At 45.2% G+C, this 21,067-nt stretch overlaps 1 protein-coding gene and 1 long non-coding RNA gene across 6 annotated transcripts in view; one reads left to right on the forward strand and one right to left on the reverse strand.

Moving 5' to 3' along the window:
* The window catches only part of Mov10l1 (Mov10 like RNA helicase 1), a 65,599-nt gene that overhangs the window by 20,973 nt on the left and 23,559 nt on the right, over positions 1-21,067 (forward strand). For all 4 annotated transcript variants that reach the window (NM_001427488.1, XM_087556617.1, XM_087556616.1 and 1 more), the window contains 8 exon segments: positions 514-708; positions 5,672-5,786; positions 8,265-8,442; positions 8,683-8,753; positions 10,635-10,726; positions 14,304-14,362; positions 14,759-15,186; positions 20,894-20,993. In NM_001427488.1, coding sequence (NP_001414417.1) covers positions 514-708; positions 5,672-5,786; positions 8,265-8,442; positions 8,683-8,753; positions 10,635-10,726; positions 14,304-14,362; positions 14,759-15,186; positions 20,894-20,993 — 1,238 coding nt within the window.
* LOC120093824 (uncharacterized) overlaps positions 10,633-21,067 on the reverse strand; it is a 53,376-nt gene continuing 42,941 nt past the window's right edge. The window contains exon 5 of one of the 2 annotated variants that reach the window (XR_015625854.1): positions 10,633-10,913. This is a non-coding gene — a long non-coding RNA (uncharacterized LOC120093824). The remainder of the gene's footprint in view (positions 10,914-21,067) is intronic. The other variant, XR_015625851.1, reaches the window with a different exon arrangement.

A 21,067-nucleotide genomic window follows, 5' to 3' on the forward strand; every position in this document is an offset into this window, starting at 1 on the left:
TAATTAGGTGAGGAAACCATAGTTGTAAGTAGAGGTTACCATGCATAGCAGCACCCGTGTTAGCGCCACCCCTGGAAATAAGCAATCAAGTAGGATTCTCAGTAGGAGTCCTGGAATATGGGAAGATTTGGGAATATTGAAAGTGTTTTCCCTGTTAAGTTTCAGAGTTATAGAAAGGACTGTTTTAAGCACCTGCATTATTACTTTGCCTATTGCCATGATCAAATACCCTGGGGATGTGGGGGCAGGGCACTGAGGCCCATTTCTCTGGTGATTGCAGATGTTGCCACACTGACAGTGGAGGTTACCCATCACACTTGAGAACATTTCTACACACTGCTTGAGAGCATACTACATTTCTTGTTTTATAAAGTAAACTTTAATGTGTAAAAAGTTACTAAAAAGTCAGCATGGCTGTTCCTTAGAGCTTTGCAACTTCCTTAAATACTGAAAGCAAAATCAGATTGAATCTGCCTTTTATAACTGAGACTAAATCTCTGTTTTTCTTTGAAGAAACCCTGGCCGTTGCAAGGAGCTCCTTCTGCTCTGTTTTTCCAACTTTCTCATTGGGCGACATCTCGAAGTAAATGTGGTGAGCAGCGAGGAGGCGTTGATAGCCGTGCGAGAGCCATTTTCTTGGAAAAAGCCTAAAAGCTCCCAGACAATAGTGTCTGCAAAGACTACAGTTGTTGTGACCACACAGAAAAGGTACTATGTGATGGGCGTGTGACTTTGTGTCTGTTTGCCTTCTGTGTTCTGGAGAGGCAGACGTGTTGTGGCAGGCAGCAGACACTCTTCCCCACCTCCCCAGCCCCCTTGTCATCTCCTCCTCTCCAGACGAGGCGGTGACAAGGACAAGGCCCGTGTTTGAGCCTCTGCCCGTTTCTGCTCCTGGGGCAGGATGCTTATCTGTGGAACTTACCAGGGCAGGCTCTGTGACTGTTACCACCAGCGTCTATGCAAGCCAGGCCGGGCTCCCCTCAGCTCTGCTTCTCCTTGGCCACTTTGAAACCAGAATGGATTGGCTCCTGCCATCTGCTCCTGGACGGGACTGGTTCTGCTGCCCTCTCCTGTAGCATCAGCACTGGTCTCTACCTGGCTGGCTGGTTGCAGTGTGGTTTGTGTTGGGCCCCAGGATTGTTTGGTCACTGGAAACCTCTCTGAAGACCTGGTACCATTCAAGAATGAACTCTGACTTGAGCACGGAAGGTGTGTGGGTGGCCCATCTCCATCTGCCTGTCTGCTCTCATCTGAGTTAACAAAGCATAAATAAAACTTCTGAGGAACACATTTTTTTTGAAGTTGTTCAAAAACCAGTGACCTGTGTGAGGGTTAAATGGCTTTGTCCTGGGTGCTAGAGACGTTGTCACGTCTGAGGGTTTGAGTTCAGGTGCCGCCCACAGCCCAGCAGAGCAAGAATATTATTTCTCTAATAATGGAAAATTCTGGATCTCAGATCATGTTAACCCATAGCAATCTCAGACAAAGATGATGGACTTCTCCACTGTAGACTGAAAGGAGAATGTATTAGCAGACAGTGTTGTGGGATTGCTGAACTTGTCGTTGATCATTGTTTGGAAGGCAGCTATGACACCAGCTTCTTTAGACCATTGTTTGAATCACAGCACTGCGACCAAGAAGCTGTGTGGCCTTGAGAAAGTTTCTTGACCTCTCTGTGCCTTAATTTCATTTGTAAGTGATAGTCTCTACCTCTTGTAGTTTGAGGAGTAAATGGTTAGAGCATGTAAAATGCAGTTTTCTGGCACAGAGCAGTCAGTACGTGTTGATGGTTCTTGCTCACTTTTGGGTACATGTCTAGAGAAAAGGCCAGATTGGGAGTGAGATGGCACCCTGTCTGCAGGCACAGAGAGCCCATGACGATGGGTGGTGCCTATAAGAGCAAGTGCACACTGTCCAGCCAGAGTTCCTCAAGAGGAAGCTAAGATACACGCCAACAAATGCAAACGCTCTGATACCCTGCTAGCCATTTCCCTGGAAGTAGTCTCACAGCCATGTATGCGCCTTCCTCCAGTTGACTGCCTTCCTGATGCTGCAAACCCTTACTACAGTTCCTCCTGGTGTGGTGACCCCATGCCATGATATTACCTCATTGCTACTTCATAACTGTGCTGAATGTGATATCTGATGTGCAGGACAGCCGATACGTGCCCTCAGAGGGGTGTGACCCTCTGAGCTGAAGACCACTGCCCTAGAGTAAGCCTGCTGGTTTCTTGGCAGTCGGCAGTGGTGGGCACTCATTCCCAGCTGTCTAATGCCTGCGTGTGCTGCCAGGACTCCCGGTCACTTAGTCATAGTGCTTGGTCATGCTCTTGTTAGGGACATCAGGGTGGGGTCATGTACTGCATCAGACTGCTTTTCATTTTGTTGTTGGTGGTGGTTTTTTGAGACATGATTTCTCTGTGTATCCCTGGATTCTAGAACTCATCTTGTAGACCAGGCTGGCCTTAAACTCTGAGGTCTGCTTGCCTCTGCCTCCCTGGGTGCTGGGACTAAAGGTGTGAGCCACCGTGCCTGGCTCTCTTTAGTTTTTTTAAGTGAGTGTATGAAACTATGGGGGTCTTGTGATATTTCTAAACACATAGATAACTGTACCTTGGCCATGTCTGCCTCTCATCACCTGTCCTTACCCCTCCCTCCAGTAGTCTCTGCGTTTATATTTCTTTTTCCCTTCTCCCTTTCCCTCACACAACAATCTCTCTTCTGCCTTTTCATGGAGTGAGTTTACAAGTCTGTATTCTACATATAAGAGAAGATTTTCCTTTCTTAGCTGGACCACCCTCACTCCCTCTTTCCTTCCTTCCCTCCCTCCTTCCTCCTTCCTTCTTTCCTTCCTCCTTCCTTCCTTCTTTCCTAAGATGATGATCCCTGGTTTCAGCACACGACACAGTTGTCTCCCTTCGTGTGGCTGACTAAACTCTTGCATGACACCAGGCATCAGCTGTGGCTGGGTAGCCGGACTGACCCCATCATTGTAGCTGTCAAGGAAGTGAATGGCATGGGTTGGGTGTGCAGTGTCTCTGGTGCTGATGTGGGGTCCTGTAGATGGCACCCTGGGGCAGCTCCTGCGGTAGTCCCCAGTTTAGTTTTGTGAGGAAATTCTGTTCTGAGCTCAGTGGCTGCACCACCTCACAGTCCCACAGCATTGTGGCTTCCGCGTCCTTGCTGGCATTCCGCGTCCTCTGTTGTCACCAGAAAGGAGGAGTCTCTGCGCAGTGTAGTCTGCGTTTCATGTTCATTTAGACATTTGTGATTGTTCTGGATGTTGGAATGTTCTTGTTTTGTGGTGGTTGTTTTTATGGCTGATGTTTGAGTTTATATAGGTTCTAAATTTGTTGTCTAGCAACAGGGTTTCTCTGTGTAGCCCTGGCTGACCTGGAACTCAGAAGTCTGCCTGCCTCTGCTGTGTGCTGAGATGAAGGCATCCCGCTGGTTCTAGATTTTTGTTCCCTGTCAGCTGGAGAAGCCTTGCAGGTTGCTCCTTCCCTCAGTTGTTTCTTCTGCTGTGAAAAGCTTTTGAGTTCCAAGCAACTGTACTTGCCAAGCACTGCTCCATTGACTGAGCTGTACAGTCCCTGGCCCAGCAAACCTTGCTGGTGCCTCTGTCACGCACTGCAGGTTCAGAGCATGAGACTTACATTAGGGTCTTTGGTTGGTTTTGAAGTGGTTTTTGTAGAGAACAGGAGGTAGGAATCTGTTTAACTCATATAGAGGGCTACTTTCTGTGATTTGTTGGGGGCTGGCATGTTGCTGCTGTTTTTATACCATTGTTGAAAATCAAATGATTGTAGCTGTATGAGTTATTTCTGGACTCTCCTTTTTATTCCATTGTTCTACATGAGCAGAAGTCTGTTGTGTTTGTTTTGTTTTGGAGACAGGGTCTTCCTGGGAAGTGCTGGCTAACCAGGAACTCAGAATGCTGCCTGCATTGATTGTCTTAGTCTCTCTGTAGCTCATTCATTTTTGCAGTTAGTTCTTTATTAGCATTTACCACATGCCCCTGCTTTCCAAATGTCTGTTTCCATGAGTTCCTCCAACTGCAGAGATGAAGACAGCCCTGAGTTTGAGTTAAGCAGCAGCAGCCTTCTGTACTGTTAGGTTAGTCCTGTAGTTGACTGCAAAGTTTCCATCCAGAAGCACACAGTCAGACTACCTGCTGAGTCGTGAGTTACAGGAACCCACTCTACAGGAAGTGGCCGAAGCTGAGAGGTTGGCTGTATACCTCTGCTCCCACAGTGCAGCTCGAGCTGCATCAGAGCTTGAAGGGCCCTGTCCTGTCCTCATTCTCTCTCCTTCTCCCCATTCTTCCTGCCCTCTCTGCTGCTCTGTCCTTTGCCTTGCTGGATGACAGAGTGCTGTGAATTTGAGTGCAGCTAGCTAGATGATGGTAGAAGCTTGGGAGGAACCTAGATTTCTCCAGAGAAACAGCCAAGAACCAGCAGATCTGTTAATGCAGGTTCCACACAGGGTAGCTTGTACCAAGCGTGTTCTCATTGTGACGTGTCAGCCTCACGCCTAGTACTCTGCCTTGACTAAAAGTGCAGTAATTTAGCTACTTAGGGAGTAGCTAAGCTGGAGACTGACTTCACCCCCATGGTCAAGCGGCTCCTGAGAGAGATCTTGTTGTCCGGTTCCCCCATAGCTTGCATAGCTCTGCCCAGCTCTGTTGCAGAAATGAGAATGCCAAGCCAGAGCTTGTATGGGGACAGGATCCTGACCCCAGAGTGACCTGGTCTGGGTCTCATGTCACATGGCGCCATTAACAAATGAACTCTAGCCCTTCTGAAACAGGGCAGAGAATCTGAGGAGAAATGTCTCCTATGAGCGTCTCCAAAACCTGAAGTCTTCTGAAATCTGAAAACATCTGAATGCTGACATGACTTACAAGCTTCAGAATTTTTTGCATTTCAGAAAATCTATAACCGATAATCTATATAAGTCTTGCAAAATGAAGAATAATAGAAGTATATAGAAATATAGCTCAGTTATATCCCAAAACAGGAAAAAAACTAGAAAATCTGAAACATTTCTGGACCCATACATTATAGGTAAGAGATACTCATAAACATATAAGACATCTAGATTAAGAATACTCTGAGGGCTGGGGAGATGGCTCAGTGGTTAAGAGCACCGACTGCTCTTCCAGAGGTCCTGAGTTCAATTCCCAGCAACCACATGGTGGCTCACAAGCATCTGTAATGGGATCCGATGCCCTCTTCTGGTGTGTCTGAAGACAATTACAGTGTAGTTATATATAATAAATAAATCTTTTTTTTAAAAAAGGATTACTTTGAGTTCAGTCAGTACTTGCTATGTGACCATAAGAAACTGAGTTCAGTCTCCAGAGTCCATATTAAAAAGCATGCCATGCCACAGTAGTGTGCCATGTTGTAACCCCACCACTGGGGAAGACAGAGACAGGCAGATCCTGGGGTGCATTAGCTAGCCATATTAGCCTAATCTGGTAATCCCTAGGCCAGAGAGACTGTTTGAAAACATCAAGGTTGGTGCACCTGAGAAGCAGCAGCCAAAGTTGTCCTCTGGCCTCTGCGAGTGTGTGTGTGTGTGTGTGTGTGTGTGCGCGTGCGCACGCGCGTCATCACACATGTGCACACACACGTTATGCTTATACACTTTGATTTAACTTTTTTAGGAACTCGAGGCGACAACTTCCAAGCTTCCTTCCGCAGTACCCAATACCAGACAGACTCAAAAAATGTGTGGAGCAGAAAATCGACATCCTGACCTTCCAGCCGCTCCTCGCAGAGGTAGGTGAACATCTGAAGGGTGTGGGGGGCTACGCAGTACTACAGCTCCACTCACAGCCAGGGTGAGTCCTTGGGTTCAGACCTCCTGTCAGGATTCTACCACAGGTAACCAGGAATTGGAAGGTGATTCAAGAGTCACCCTCAGGCCTCATCTGGTGTTCACAGTGCTCAGGAAGAGGAGCGGAATGGAGTGGGAGAGTCAAGCCAGCCTTCTGCTTTGCCAGGGACAGGAAGCTTTCCCCAGAACACTGCAGGGGACAGCATTGGTGCTAGGTGGAGGGGCCCAGAAAACCTGGGAGGACTTAGCTAAGCACTGACTCACTCTCAGGAACTTCTTCTGAACTCAGCAGCAGGGTAGACATGACTGGGGTCAGAGGTCCATTAGCTTAGCTCTACACAGAAGTGTGCCACAGTTACCCCCACAGCATCCCCCTGTGCTCTACGTTCCTGTTTGCTGATATTTTCTTCCTAGAAATACCAGGGAAGCAGGCAGGGAAAGAGTTGTACACTTAACCAAGACAGCTCAGTCAACAGGGTCTCAAGGGAGGGAGGGAGATTAAAGAAAGAAAAGACAATTAGACAACATTATAGTCTGACTCCAGCAAGTGCTGAAGTGGGTTTAATTTTCCCAGTGTGCTTTTATATCATTCTAGGTACATAAAGAGTATGGCCAGTTCTGAGGCATAAACAAAGTAGTCCGGGAGAAGCAAGGCATAAACAAAGGTCCCATGGTATCAGGAACTTATCAGGGTGATGAAGCTCTCCTTGTCCTAGCCCAAAGTCAAGTTCTCACCAGTATCCTTGAGGCAGCTCTCTACATACACTGCTTTCAAGGAAGGTGGAAGGCTACGTACTTCTCTGAGTTCAGAGGGTACAGAGAAGTCTAGAAAACAAAGGTTTAAGGTCTGACATTGTATGGGAAGCTTGCCATCTCAGCAAATATTTGCTGTCCGTTTTCTCAGTGTTTGAGGAACATCCAGACGCATGAGAGGGATAGGGGGTCTGTCTGTACAAGCAACACTTGAGCTTTCCACAGGTTTCTGCCGATTTCCAAGGGGATCTTGGGAATCTTAGCATTGGTAGCAGCAAGCAGTGCGTTCCTTGTGAGGCGCCCTCAGAGGGTAACATCTGAGCTCTGAGAGAAGCCGAGACTGTAACTGAAGGTTTAAGACTCAGATGTTTTGAATGACAATGTTTTTACTGTACAGATAAACTTTTCTGCTCTTAAGAAACATCATGGTTTTATTATGGGAAGCAAAGACTGTTAATATTTTTACCATCATTTCTTAGCAAATGTGTATCAAATTATTATGTCTTTGGATTGTATTGTGTTAGAATGTATTTGGTTTAAAAATGCTATTTGCGTCTATGACTTTAAATTCATTTTTAAAAAGAGGGCTATGTTTTAGGTAGGGTTTTATTTTTGTGTTGAAACACCAAAAAGCAAGTTGGTGAAGAAAGGGTTTATTTGGCTTACACTTCCAGATCTTAGTCCATCACTGGAGGAAGTCAGGACAGAAACTCAAACAGGGCAGGAACCTGGAGGCAGGAGCTGATGCAGAGGCCATGGAGGAGAGCACCTACTGGCTTGAATCGTCCGTGGTGTGATTTCTTATAGAACACACCATGGGCTGGGCCTCCCCCACTGTTCACTAATTGAAGACATGCCTTACCTCTGGGTCTCATGGAGGCATTTCCTCAACTGAGGCTTTTTCTTTGATGACTCTAACCTGTGTCAAGTTGGCACACAGAACCAGCCAGTACACCTGGGAAGATGGCTCAGAAAGTGAGGTATTTGCTGTGCAGCCATGAGGGCCTGAGTTCATTTCTCATCGCTCATTAAAACACAGATGTGGTGCCTAGCCAGACTGGAAATGGAGACGGGGATTCCAGGGCTCCCTAGCCAGTCAGTGTAGCCAAAATGGTGAGCTCTGGGTTCAGCAAGAACCTGTCTCAAAAAGTGAGATGAGAAGGCCTGGAGAGGTGCCTCTGCAGCCGGTAGCATTTGCTCTGGTGCACAGCGCCTGGATTTGGTTGCCAGCACCCACATGGCAACTCACAACCTTTTGTAACACCAGTTGTAGAGGCTCAAGTGCTCTCTTCTGTCCACCTGTCACTCCGGGCACTGCGTGAGTGCATCGTACCTGTATACCAGCAAGCAAACATCAAATAAAACCTAAAAACCAGGGTAGAAGAGTGAGGAAGAAGATTTCTGACATCATTCTCTAGTCTACATGTACTCAACACAGGCAAGTGCACCTACATGTGTACGTACGTGTACACACACACACACACACACACACACACACACACACAGTTGTCTAAGGGCCCAGACTTTGGCAGCGAATAGAGTTTTGTCCAGTGAGGTATGCCGATCTGGTTCACAACCCCTCATCCTGAATCGTGTGGTCAGCAGAAACTGTCTTGGACGTGGGCAGTGTGGACATCTGGATTCATGGGAGCCTGCTTGCTTTGCAGCTTTTGAACATGTCCAACTACAAGGAGAAGTTCTCCACACTGCTGTGGCTGGAGGAGATCCATGCCGAGATTGAGCTGAAGGAGTACAACATGAGCGGCGTTGTCCTCAAGAGGAAGGGGGAGCTACTGGTGCTGGAAGTCCCAGGGCTCGCAGAGAGCCGGCCTTCCCTCTACGCAGGTGTGCTCACACTGTGGATTAAAGAGTTTTAACTGGCCATGTACTTGGATTGTCCCATTTCTGTTCTTCAAAGCAACATTTATTACATGGGAATGCTCAAGAGTGTATACTATCCATGTTTCTCTGGTATACATTACCTTTAAGCAGTAAATACCAGAAATGTTATATTTTATTATACTTCATTAAGACTTGATTTCATAGGAAAATATGTTTGACACATGCTAATATTTTTTAACCTAGGTGACAAACTGATTTTAAAATCTCAAGAATACAATGGACATGTCATCGAATATATCGGCTATGTCATGGAGGTGAGAGGATAATTCTCAAAAAGTGAAGGTCAGATGGACTCCTCTACCTCCGAGGAGGGACTCCAGTAGCTTCGTCTGTATTGTGGGATATTTAAAGACACACTGGATGTTTGAGTAGACTTTGTTGTGTGAAGGGAACTTCCTATTTAAGAAAATCTATCGCTTTCCTCAATATAAAGCTACTTATAAGCCATGTTTGCATTCAGCTTTGGGCACTGTGTGCACGATCAGGACGAGCTCGCAAGTGGGAGTCAGGAGGAGGGACACACGGAGAGTGGGACCTTTAGTGGGCGCTGTGTGCTCCATAAAGTCACTGTCTCCTCAGTTTCAGCATGGCTTCCCTTGGTTCCGCCATCTGTTCTCTGTCCAGCACGTGGGGCGGGACACTCAGGCTGATGTAGGTTTTCAGTGGCCCAGACAGTTCAGTTGGAGAAGCCACACCTGAAATGAGTAGTTACCACTCTGAAACCTACTCTGCCACCTTCCAGCCAGCAGGGACAGGCCAGTGTAGGTGCCCTGCTAGGAGAGCCAATTTGTAGAGTTTGGGGAGAGAAGACGTTTGGCCCTTGCTGAGGGCTACCTACTTACAGCTGGCCCGCCCCTCACAGAGGATCTTCCTGCCAGGCACACACTAGGTGTCTTAATTAGGCTTCTGTTGTTGTGATAAACACCACATCCAAAAGCAGCTTAAGGAAGAGATGCTCTAATTGACTTAGAGGTTACAGTTATCAGAGGAAACCAAAGTGTAAACCTTCCAGACAGGGACCTAAAGGCAGGAAATGAGGCAGACGCTATGGAGGGATGCAGCTTATTAGCTCATGTCTCCTGGCTTGCTCAGCCTGATATCTTACTTTAAGCAGACACAGGGATGACACCATCTACAGTGGGCTGGGCCTTCCCAAATCAGTCATCAATCAGGACAGTGTCCTACTGACTGGACAGCGAGGGGCTTCCTCAGTTGCGGTTTCCTCTTCTCAAATGACTAACTTGGGACAGGTTGACATAAAGCCAACTCGGATTCTAGGGAACACAGTCCCACTTGCAGCCTTCCCTCTTGCCTTTACTTCTGAATAGTTTGTGGTTCTTTAAAGCTGTGTGATGGTTTTAAGTTACCTTGTGCTTGCTTAGATGTGCCTTTCCATTTTCTCATTTGCAGCTTTTTCAGGTAAAAGGACAGGTTAGTCCACAGTATCCTAGGCTGGTGAGGGCCATAGCCCTCAGTCTCAGTAGCTTGGCCTCAGTGTGTTTAGTAACCTTGGGTTGTGGATTCCCTTTCCGTTTTTGTACTCTCTGGGTAACTCAGAGGCCTCTGCTGGGCAGTCTTCCTAGTGAAGGGCTGTGGCAGCATCTTCTGAGAATGACAGGACTCTGTGGCTAGGGCCTTGGGTAACCTCAGCCTCAGCTGCTATCTACCTGACTGAGTATGTTGGGTTTGCTGTCCTGCTTCTCCTCTCACTGTCCTCAGGTTTCCTTCCTTTGCTATGCAGGAGAAAATATGAGGTATTATTTTATGAAGGATCTAGCTTTATTTATTCCCAGTACTACTCGAAAGGGAAGGCCTGGTGTGGCACTTAAATGACTTGGCGTGCAGCAGATTGTTAGTGTACTTGCCACAGGAGTGTCGCTGAGGAGACCCACTAAGGGTCGCTGATGTGAATGAGGCATCCCTCTGTTTGCATAGCTTAAGGATGATCTGATGCTTTCAGTTAATTTTGCAGATATGTAAGATACCAGATTTTGGCTCAAATATATAAAATGGTATTTTCATGTTGTCTTGCCAAATACAGATGCAAGGTTGTCCCAAGAAGGCTAGTCTACTGTGTAGAAGTTGATTCACTTTTTTTTTTTTTTTTTTTTTTTTTTTTTTTTTTTTTTTTTTAGATTCATGAAGAAGATGTAACTCTTAAACTTAATCCAGGATTTGAACAAATGTATAACTTTGAACCTATGGATGTGGAATTTACATACAATAGGTAAGGTTTAATGAGTTTCATGCAAATGTTTTTCATCCTCCCAGACAGCCTGTCCTTGAGTAAATCAGTTGAAGTCTTCATGAGCATGCAGGAGATGGCATGTTAGCCATCCTGTACTCCGTAGATGATCCATGTGTTAGGTCCCAATCCCCTCAAAATGGCAGTCTGGACTCGCTCAGGCTGGAAGCTGATGGGGAGAAGGGAAAGATGACTCAGCACTCCTCAGAAACCTGTGAAACTGGTCTGTGTGCCAGCAAGAGCCACTCCCTTATCTCCCCGGCAAATGAGGCATCTGACTCTTGTCTGCCTGTACCTGTGGTGCATATAAAAGCCACTGTGCTCTTCTGGCCTGCATTTCCCCACAGTAGCCTCTGGGCTCTTCTGAGAGATAGCCCTGGCAGTCACGTGTGCTACTCTGTCTGTCCCTGAGAGATAGCCATGCAGCAGTCTCATAGTCATAATAAACCTCTTCCTAACCATGGAGACGGCCGGCTTAGTGGTTTCAGTGCACCCTCACAGCTGGTGCCAAGACCTGGGAGAACAGGGAGCAGGGTCCAGCCCCTGCTAACTGAATCACTGTCTGTGAGGAGTTCTGAGTGATGGTGTTTATCTTGGCGAGAGTAGGAAAATTGCTACTGCCAGGATGTTGTCCTCTAGTTCTTGAAAACGTGCAGCTCTCCATTAGTTTACTATTCCTTGAGTTCCCTTATCAATATGGACTTCTAAGTTGGAGGTTTTACATGTTTTTGGCAGATTTGTTCCTTTGTTATTTTGTTGTGCTTTTGGTTTTTGAGACAGGGTTTTTTAAAACTCTGTGTAGCCCTGGCTATCTTGGAGCTCAACTCTAGACCAGGCTGGCCTTGAATTTGGAAATTATAGCCTCTGTATCCTGAGTACTGAAATTAAAGCTTGTACCAGCATGCCTGCCTGAATATTTTTATTTTTCAAGACAGGGTCTCACTACATAGCCTCATCTGGCCTGGAACTCAGCATAGTAGACCAGGCAGCCCTCAAACTCACAGAGATTCACCTGTGTCCACCTCCTGAGTGCTGGGATTACAGCTGTGCACCACTACTCCTGGCCATATTTTTTTTTAAGTTTAATACCATTGCAAACAATATTAACTTTAATTTCTAATAACTTGCTTTCAGTGTGTCCTTTCAGCAAGGAGTCCAAGGTGTAAATTCAGCTTTGCCTATGAGATGAATGGTACTTGGTCATGTTGTGGTTCCTTTTTATGTTTTTGGGTTTGGTTTGCTAAAATGTACTCATTTTTATACTTCTGTTCATGAGATATATTGGTCTACAGTAAACCCCCTACATACACTATATATTCTGGCAAACTTTGTATAGAATAAACATCATTTCTTCGTTAGATATTTGGTAGAGTTCCCTCTGAAGCCTTCTAGATCTTCTTTGTGGGACACTTAAGTTTTGTATTACATTGTCCTACTAAGAAAGGATCCTTTAGGTTTAGAATTAGGTTCTTTTTATTTGCTTACATGTGTCTGTGTACAGTATGCATACATGCATATGCGAGTGTATGATATATGTGATGTATGTGGCATAGTGCACGTGGAGGTCAGTTATTGTCTTCAGTCTTCACTGGAGTTTGGGAGTTGAACTCAGATCATCAGATGTGGGTGGCAAGTGGCTTTACCCTCTGAGCCATCTTCCTGGCCTGGTTAGCCACCATTCAGTGCTAGAACCCTAACTTTGATCCTTTGTAAGATCAGTCAGTGCTCTTAGTTACTGAGCCGTCTTTCTGGTATCGACCTTGTCAAAGACCCCAGTTGTGGTTTCACTGGTATGGTATTCTCTGCTGTCCTTGTGTTCCCTGGCGCATTGAGTTTTGCTCTGATCTTGTGTGATTTCATTTTTCCTATGTATTTCAGGCTCCATCTGCTTTTCTTTCTCCAGTCTCATCTGTTACGGGTGAAGAGCATAAACTGCAGGCCTTCCTTCTTTTTCTGCCTCATGTGTTCAGTGCTGCATGGGTATTGCTCTGAGTTCCTGTGCCACTCTTTCGTTTGCTGGTCATTTAGTCCCCAGTGAAATAATAAGGATTCTTTTCTAAAGATTGTGCATTTATGTATGTGGGTGTCGGGGTGCAAAGAACAGAGGATGGCAACCCAGTTCCCTGGAGGTGGAGGTACAGGTTGTAAGCTGCCCACCATGGACGCTGGAATCTGAAGTCTAGTCCTACAAGAGCAGAGAATGCTCCAAACACTGAACCACGTCTCCAGCCCCAAGATTCTTTTTATTTTGTACTAAGATGCTTAAATAGTCAGTTGACATCTTTGTAGTCCTCCTCTCGAATACTAGTTCATCCCTGGGAAGTTGGTTTTGGTGACCCTTTCTTTCTCACTTCCACCCTCCTTTGGAGACCTTGTTTATTCTCCTGTGCCCCCCAATACACACATGTGTAACATCTACTTAATTTTTCCTCGTTTGACCAAATCCTGGCATTACTGTCACACCAATTATCTCTCTTTCTATGGAGTTTATTGTCCCAAGAAATTATGTTGCAGAATGGAGAAAAGCAGGGCTTATACAGGTTCAGTGGACCTTACAGAGATAACACAGATGGATACACTCCCAGTCATGCACCACAGAAATGGGTCCCACTGTGACTTTAGCATCCACCCCTACCCTATTATGGCCGAGAATGGCCAAGTGCCTATGTCGTATCCCACTCCTGAGTTTTCAAGAAATCTGGTAAGTGTGTCTAAGAAGGTGCGAGTCAGCTTCTGTGCTTTGCTGACTGCAGCATCTTTTGTGCTTCGGAGAGTTAATCCTGTTTTGTTGAAAATTGTTTTTATCTTTTGTTATCTTCAACTTTAAAATGGACAAAACTTTACAGCAAACCTATTTTTTTCTCTTTACACATTAATAGTAATATCTTCCTTACTCTTCTAGAAAGGACGGCACCTGCTGTCCCGATACCTGAGTTGTCTCTGCTTAGACTTTCGTACAGAACTCATAATTACCTGGTGTGTTGTGTAGATGCAGGTTGTTAAAGCTCCCATTTAGTCCTTCACATTCCCTTCACACAGAGGCAGGGGCTGCCTGTACGACCCTGTGGTGCCTGGCCTTTGACTGGGTCTTTTATTTACAAGCCTTCTGTAAGAGTCGTGTTAGCGTGTGATTGCTGAACATTAATCATCTTGACGTTTTCTGTTGCTATGACAGAGACCACTGACTGGGTCATTTATAAAGAAAAGACTTATTCTCAATGTTCTGAAGGCTTTGCAACCTTGGTGAAGGCCTTCCTGCTGCATCGGAACATGGCAAGGGAGCACGGAAGGGAGCACTGGAGCAGGGACCAGACAAAGCCAGAGCAGGAGTTCAGACTGACTTCTTAACAAAGCCGTTCCCGCAGACCCAATCACCCGTTCAAGGGCAACCTCCCGGAGCCACCACAGAGGCGGCTGATAGACCACACCACCAGCACATACACAATTTCACCCAAGTTTCAGAGTTTGGAAAGAACATTCACAGTATAACATTTATAATCAAAATTTTGTAAATTCTAAACTGAACAAAGTTCATTACTTTGTGTTTTCTTTCTGGCAGGACCACAAGCAGACGGTGTCACTATGCGCTTGAGCAGGTCATCCATTTGGGCGTCAAAGGTAGTGTTGTGAGAGAGTAGTATTAAATCTTCCCAGAGCACATTTATAGAGTTCATGTGACAGCTCATGCTTTTTCCTCCCTGTTGAGCAGTTTCCCACCCACCCCCTCTTTGTTTTTACTATTTCACCTCTGAAAAGACAGCACACGTCAGTAGCTGAGGTTAGTTCACTGCTGTGTGCACTGTCCTCCTGGACTGTAGCTCCTGCTTGTCTCACAGAGATAAGTTATGGCTTGTTGCAGAGTCTGTGCAACACTACTTAATATTAAAACTAGGAGAGGGGAGTCTCCAGAAGGCAGAATGGAGAGTGAACTATTTCAGAACCAGCTATGGGTATTTACGTTGTCTCCATTCATTTTAAATGATACCTGTCCCTCCACTTTTTCTTGTTTCAAAGTTTTATTTCCAGAAGAAATCATTTTACAGTCTCCTCAGGTGACAGGGAATTGGAGCCTTGCACAGGACACCAAAAGTGATGGGCAGTCCATCACCAAGGTAACCAGAAATGACGGGCAGTCCATCACCAACATCACCAAAAATGATGGGCAGTCCATCACCAACATCACCAAAAATGACGGGCAGTCCATTACCAAGGTAACCAAAAATGATGGGCAGTCTATCACCAACATCACCAAAAATGACGGACAGTCCATCACCAGCATCACCAAAAATGGCGGGCAGTCCATCAACAAGGTAACCAGAAATGACGGGCAGTCCATCACCAACATCACCAGAAATGACGGGCAGTCCATCACCAAAGTAACCAAAAATGGCGGGCAGTCCATCAGCAAGGTCACCAGAAATGACGGGCAGTCCATCACCAAGGTAATCAAAGATGATGGGCAGTCAGTCCATCACAGACATAGTTTTCTGATGACTTTAATACATTTAATAATGTGAACTTCTCACTTGATTGGATTATTAGAGCAATATTATTCACAAATAGTCTAGATTTCAGTTAAAACTAAAAGAGCCAGGTGCGGTAGCTTATACTTTAATCCCAGCACTTGGGAGGCAGAGGCAGGTGGATCTCTGTGACTTAGAGGCCACCCTGGTCTACAGAGTCAGTTCCAGGACAGCTAGGACTACAATAAGAAACCCTGTCAAGAAAAAAGTAAGAGCCCTTGCTACTCTCCAGGAGGACCCAGGTTTGACTGAGCACTTGTGTGGCAGCTAACAGCTGCCTGTAACTCCAGTTCCAACGAATCTAGCACCAACTCTGGTCCTGAAAGACACTGTATACACATGGTACAGAGACATACATGCAGACAAGTCCATATGTGTGTGTGTGTGTAATAAAAAATAAAATAGTCATAAGCTGTATTTAGTTTAAACACGTATATAGTTATATGTAGGACCAGGATGCTGTAATATATTTAAGCAATGAAAAATTAAGATATAGTAAGGTATGTTTTTACTGAATTGTATTAAAATAGTGTGATTTTAGTTGGTATACTCCTTTAATCCCAGTGCTCAGGAGTGAGAGAAAGAGGAGGCTCTTTGTGAGTTTGAGCCCATCCAGGTCTATACTAAGAGATCCAGATCACCCAGGGCAGGTTAGTGTGGCCCTGCCTGAAACAACTGTTTGCACTCTTCTGTATACACTGGGGTAGGGGTTACAGTCATGTGATTGTGTCTGCACAGACGATGTCTGGAAGGACGCACATTCAGCAGGGTGTTAGCATTTGTAATCTGTCAGTGTCATAAAGACACCATTTTTTTCCTCTCTAATGGAGTCATTCTGTGAATGGAAACTCCGTGCCTTTGTGTTGGAGTCATGCACAAGGCTCATACAGCAGAAGTGGCCTTACTTATTTGTCACTGTGCCCCTAGTGACCTGAAGAATGGAGTTGGCAAACTGTGGTGCTACTGAAATGTGATTTCGTGGGGGTGTCTTAAGTGTATAATAATTTAAAAGTTTAAATTACATGTAATATTTAGAAACTTTTACTGTTCTGTAAGTATTCTGTAAAAATGCTAGAATTAGGATTCTTGTTGCTTCTGTAATTGTGTTACTGTAAAGTGGTTTAGCATAAGCATTCCTTATACATATTACTGGTTTCATTATGGCACTGTGATACATACACAGAATAGATTTTGAGCACAGTCACACCACACTGCTCTTCCTTGTCCTCTCCTACTTCTTTATCCTTCTCCCAATTAATCCCCCTCTACTTTCATATCTTTTATTAGGGTTGTTTACAGGATCATGATTGAGAGTTCATTTACAGTAGTATGAGCATCTTACCAGTTGCTGTACCATTGAAGAAAATGTCTCTCCCTCTCCCTCCCCTCTCAGTCATTAACTGCATGAATTATCAAGGGAGGTGGAGTCTATCCAGCTAGTCCTATGCAGGTGACCACAGCTGCTGTGAGCTGGGAAGTGCAATGCTGTCTCATGCCCAGAAATGTAGTCCACATGGAGCCGCACCTTCCTCTGGCCCGTATATACTTCCTGCCTCTATTCTGTGACACTCTCTGAGCCTTGGAAGTGATGACCCAGAGGCTCGACATCAAACAATTCAGACATTCATTTATTCTCAGCACTCTGACCAGTTATGAGTGTCTGTAGCCATCACTGACTACTGGTAACAGAAAACGAACTCCAACAAAGCTGATGACAACACAGTCATTTAGAGACCAAGGCCAGGGAGATGGCTCAGTGGGTAAAACACCTGCTGCTCAACAGTGAGGACTTGGGTTTGAATCTTAGACAGTGGTGCACTGTCCTCCCAGCACTCCCACACTGAGTGAGAGGAAGTATTGGGAGACTCCCTGGATGCTCAGAGGCCAATAGCACATAGTCCACAGTAGGAAGCAATAAAGCAGCCTTGTGTCAGGTGTTTCATGAAGAGTGACACCCAAGACTGTCCTCTGACCTACATGTGCACATTTGCACTCATGCAAACATGTACACACAGTCATATGTGTGTGTGTGTGTGTGTGAGAGAGAGAGAGAGAGAGAGAGTGGTGTGTGTGTGTGTGTGTGTGTGTGTGTGTGTGTGTGTGTGTTGGGGGAGGAGACAGTTACAGGAAGCTCATTCAGTCATAGAAAACACTAAATGAAAATTTTTTAAATGTTAGCCATTAAAAATCATCAGCTATGTATTTCCTTCTAGACGTTTTATTTTGATCTGAAAACAGAAAGAAGTCTTTGTTGAGCATAGGTAGCTTTGATCTATAAGCCTCTAAGCCCTTCGTTGCCCGGCTCCTGCTTCATTCTGATTGCCTGATTCTCAAAAGAGTTAGCTGGAGGAGAGAGACAGCAGAAGGGGTTGAAGAGAAGCCACTGCTCTTTAGTGAGGGTCCGACTGGCTGAAGTGCTGCGTTCTTGTGTGCAAAATGTTATTTCTAGCCAAGTTTAAGTAAATCCTAGCATTCCATGGTCAGTCAACCACGATGGATTACAGGGGCTGGAGAGATGGTTCAGAAGTTAAGAGCATCTTCCCAAAGACCCAGTTTTGACTCCCAGCATCCACATGGCAGCCCACAGCTGTTGTTGGAAGCAAATCAGGCTCCCTCTTCAGGCCTCCACATGTACTATACACTATGTGGTGCACAGACATACAGGAAGGCAAAATGTGTACATAAAAATAAATATTTTTAAAGATGAAAGTACATGAAAATAATTTTTTAAAAAAACAGAAAAGGATTAGAAATATAATTCCAGTGGAAGGAAGGCCTAGCGTGCTGGAGACCTGGAGTTCAGGCCCCAGCACCCTCTCCAAAAAATCTCCTGCAGATATGTAAAGCAGCATTGAGACATTGGGCATCAGCTGTACCGGAACTTATTCCTGAGTATGAGACAGAGTGAGGTGGACGGTGCTGTGTATACACTTAGAGAGCAGAGCACTGAAGTCCAGGAGAGACACTTGAGCTGAGGAAACAGAACGTTAAGGATGAAGTTGACAGTGCTGAGGAGAGAGCAGGTAACAGCAGACTCTCAGCACTGACAGAGTCCCTGGAGTTTCCACACTCAGTCTGTGAGCTTGTGAGAAGATAGGCAAATCTGGGAGGTAACATCTCCCAGGGTTGACACAGTACTGCAACCAGAGAAGCCCAGCCTTGGTCTCAGGGCTGTGTCATAGACCGACAGAACTGACAGGCGACAGCAAGTCTTAAAGCCAAGCTGTTGATCTGTATCAGGCTGTTGTCATCCAGTGAGTTTGAGGCTGATCTGGCCTGACAGCCTCTCTTGAAAAAGCAATCATCTGGCTTCGGCCTCCTGGGTGTCAAGATTATAGGCTTGTCCCACTGTGCCTGGCTTGGCTTGAAGTTTCGAAGTCAAGGAAATAAAAATAAGAATCTAGTTACTCCCAGAATGCAAAAAGTGAGGCCTGAAAAAAGACAAGTGACCACCACACAGGTACCCATGAGTAAACAACAGGGACAGCTATGTGAAACCCAGAGTCCTGACAAACACCAACAACAAAAGGGGGTCGGTGCAGCGTGTGTCTTAAGGACATAGACAAAGGGAAGCATCAGAGCTGGTGATATACATGTTATTATTCCATACATGTTCTGGTCATACACATGTTATTATTCCATGCATGTTCTGGTCATACACATGTTATTATTCCATGCATGTTCTGAGGCAGATAGCTAAGCATTTGCTTCTGCAAAAGTTGCCTGGCACAGAGGCATGCTGGGGAGGAAGCAGTAGGTGCTTCTAGACCTTTCTGCATGCTTACTTCTTACTCACCATGGCTATCAGTTTATAAATGTAGCCATTACCTAAGAAAGTTAGAAACATGCAGTTCTCTTTCTGAAATGAGTGACACTGAGTACAGACTCAGGACAACTTGAGATGGCCTCACACACTTGGTATTTGCATCTCAGAAAAGGAGGAGCAGAAAGAAAGTGTGCAGAAGCTTACTGGGGCCATGTGTGATGTACATACCAGTCACCTTAGCGCAGGCCACATAGCAAAATTATATTGTAAAAACCCAGGATTTTTTGAAAAGATGGTTAAAGTGGTAAACTGTAAGCCAGATTGGGGTCAGGGATACATATACAAATATCAAGAATGGTAAATGTGACTGAGTCCGTATCGCTGTGAGGGGGCAAAGGCATATTCTTGTGATAATTAATTTTACATGTTACCTTAACTAGACCAAAGAGTGCCCAGATGCTCTGTGAACCTTATTCTGGGTGTATCTCATCTTGTGGATAAAACTGATTTTGAATTTGTAGGTTGTAAAGCAGACTGCCCTCCCTGGTGGGTGTACGGCAGCCAGTCAGATGAGGCCTGAATAGGATAACCCCACAAGTGGTAAAGGGGTTCTTCTGCCAGTGTTCTGCCATCAGACTCAGACTTGGAGCATGGCTATTCTTGAGCCTTGCTTGAGACAGCCGCCATCTTGCTGAAACTCCCATCTACAGCAAGCTGGTTGGTCCTCATTCTTTAGCCTTGGGCTGGAACATCCCATCTGCCCTCCTGGTTTTAGGATTCCTCTGAGACATCCCCGATACAGTTTTGCCTCTCCCCAGCCCATCTTATATTGTTTTGTCAACATGCCTAGCTTTTGACTTGAGTTTTAGGAATTGAACTCAGGTTTCCATGCCTACATGGAAAGTATTTTCCCAACTGAACTATCTTCCCCATCACAAATCTGTAAATCTGTGCTTTCAAAGCAGTCTTAACATTCCAACTAGTTTATTGTTGTTTTCAGAAATTTAACTGAGTCATCCTAACATATAAATTAAAAATCTAATTAAAGATTTTATATATACATGAAATAAATATTACAATGTTCATATAAATGGTCACAAAAACCTATGTCAATATTAAAAAAAGAATACTCACCATCCTTATATTAAAGTGGGTTACTAGGCTGTGGTCAGACAAATACCATTACAGGGCCAAGCAGGTGGACCAAGACCACACCAGTTGTCCTCTACAGCACCAATGTGACAGTAGTGGGAGGTCACACTGGGAAAGGCAGTGCTTGTGTAGGCTTTGGACATGATCAACAGGCAATGCTGTTCTTTGTGTTCTCAGGAAGGCATGGAGATGTTCTATAGCAGAGGTCTTGGTGCCCTCAGGAGAGGGCTTCCCCAGGTTGTCTATCAGAGCTAAGCTCTAGGCTGTATTGTCAGCCTTTACTGCTTAGGCCAACCTTGGAAGAGGTGGAGTGTATATTAATCAAATAAAACTTATCCTCTTTGTTTCAATTTTGTCATGATGAGACTCAGTTTATATTTACTTTTCAAAGAGCTGAAGGAGAAACATAAACTTTTGGGCAGGTTTTTAACTGTCTGATGTTTGAATTATGTTTCAAGGGGTAGACCTGACCTGTTCAAAGAATTGTTAAGGTTGGGGATTTAGCTCAGTGGTAGAGCGCTTGCCTAACAAGTGCAAGGCCCTGGGTTCGGTCCTCAGCTCGGGGGGAGGGGGGCATGGGGGGGGGGGACGACAGAATTGTTAAATGTGACAGCAGAATGCTGTTGGTAGGTGTGTGCACTGTTCTTTAAAGTAAGCTTTTGTACACAAAGCTGATGTTATAACTGCTTTGTTCATGATCATTTCCAGAACAAGAAAACAGTGAAGGACCAAACTAAAAACACAACAAAGGAAAGGCACCTGAGTACCACAGACCAGCCAGAGAAGACGGCCTCTACTGCAGAGACTAGTGAGTGGTATACTTGTGTATAATGAGCTCAGAGAGGAAGAGTGAAGACACCTGTACCTGAAAGAAGGGTGCCC

The sequence above is a fragment of the Rattus norvegicus genome, chromosome 7 (assembly GCF_021556685.1).
Source record: "Rattus norvegicus strain SHRSP/BbbUtx chromosome 7, alternate assembly SHRSP_T2T, whole genome shotgun sequence".
Lineage (NCBI taxonomy): Eukaryota > Metazoa > Chordata > Mammalia > Rodentia > Muridae > Rattus > Rattus norvegicus.